Here is a 310-nt window from a genome sequence, read left to right as displayed (position 1 = left end):
CCTCGAACTCCTCGGCCGTGAGCGCCCGGCGCCCGCGCAGCCGCTGCTTCAGGTTGAAGCGGTGCCAGTCCAGGCGGTAATGCTCCGTCTGCAGGGAACCGATGGGGTGAGGCCCCTCCAGCCTCGGGGGCCAGCCGGGGGCCACTGTAAGACCCCCGCAACCCCCAACCGCCAGGTGACAGGGAGGTTGTTCTCCTCCCGCTGCCCCACGTCGAGCCCCCCGAGGCGCCAGGGCTGCGCCTGCCCGTGCCAGTGCTGCTGCCGGGACTCAGCCCTGCAGGGTCCTGGCTGGAGGCTCACGCCGCCGGGG

The 310-nt window shown here is 73.2% G+C and overlaps 1 protein-coding gene across 1 annotated transcript in view; it reads right to left on the bottom strand.

Annotated features, from left to right (window-relative positions):
- Positions 1 to 310, bottom strand: part of ANKZF1 (ankyrin repeat and zinc finger domain containing 1) — a 7,001-nt gene that overhangs the window by 6,050 nt on the left and 641 nt on the right. Inside the window, exon 2 of the mRNA XM_006035379.3 lies at positions 5 to 258. Coding sequence (XP_006035441.2) covers positions 5 to 258 — 254 coding nt within the window. The remainder of the gene's footprint in view (positions 1 to 4; positions 259 to 310) is intronic.

This window comes from Alligator sinensis, unplaced genomic scaffold (assembly GCF_000455745.1).
Source record: "Alligator sinensis unplaced genomic scaffold, ASM45574v1 scaffold673_1, whole genome shotgun sequence".
In the NCBI taxonomy this organism is placed as follows: domain Eukaryota; kingdom Metazoa; phylum Chordata; order Crocodylia; family Alligatoridae; genus Alligator; species Alligator sinensis.
This window is presented reverse-complemented; position numbering and strand designations above follow the sequence as displayed.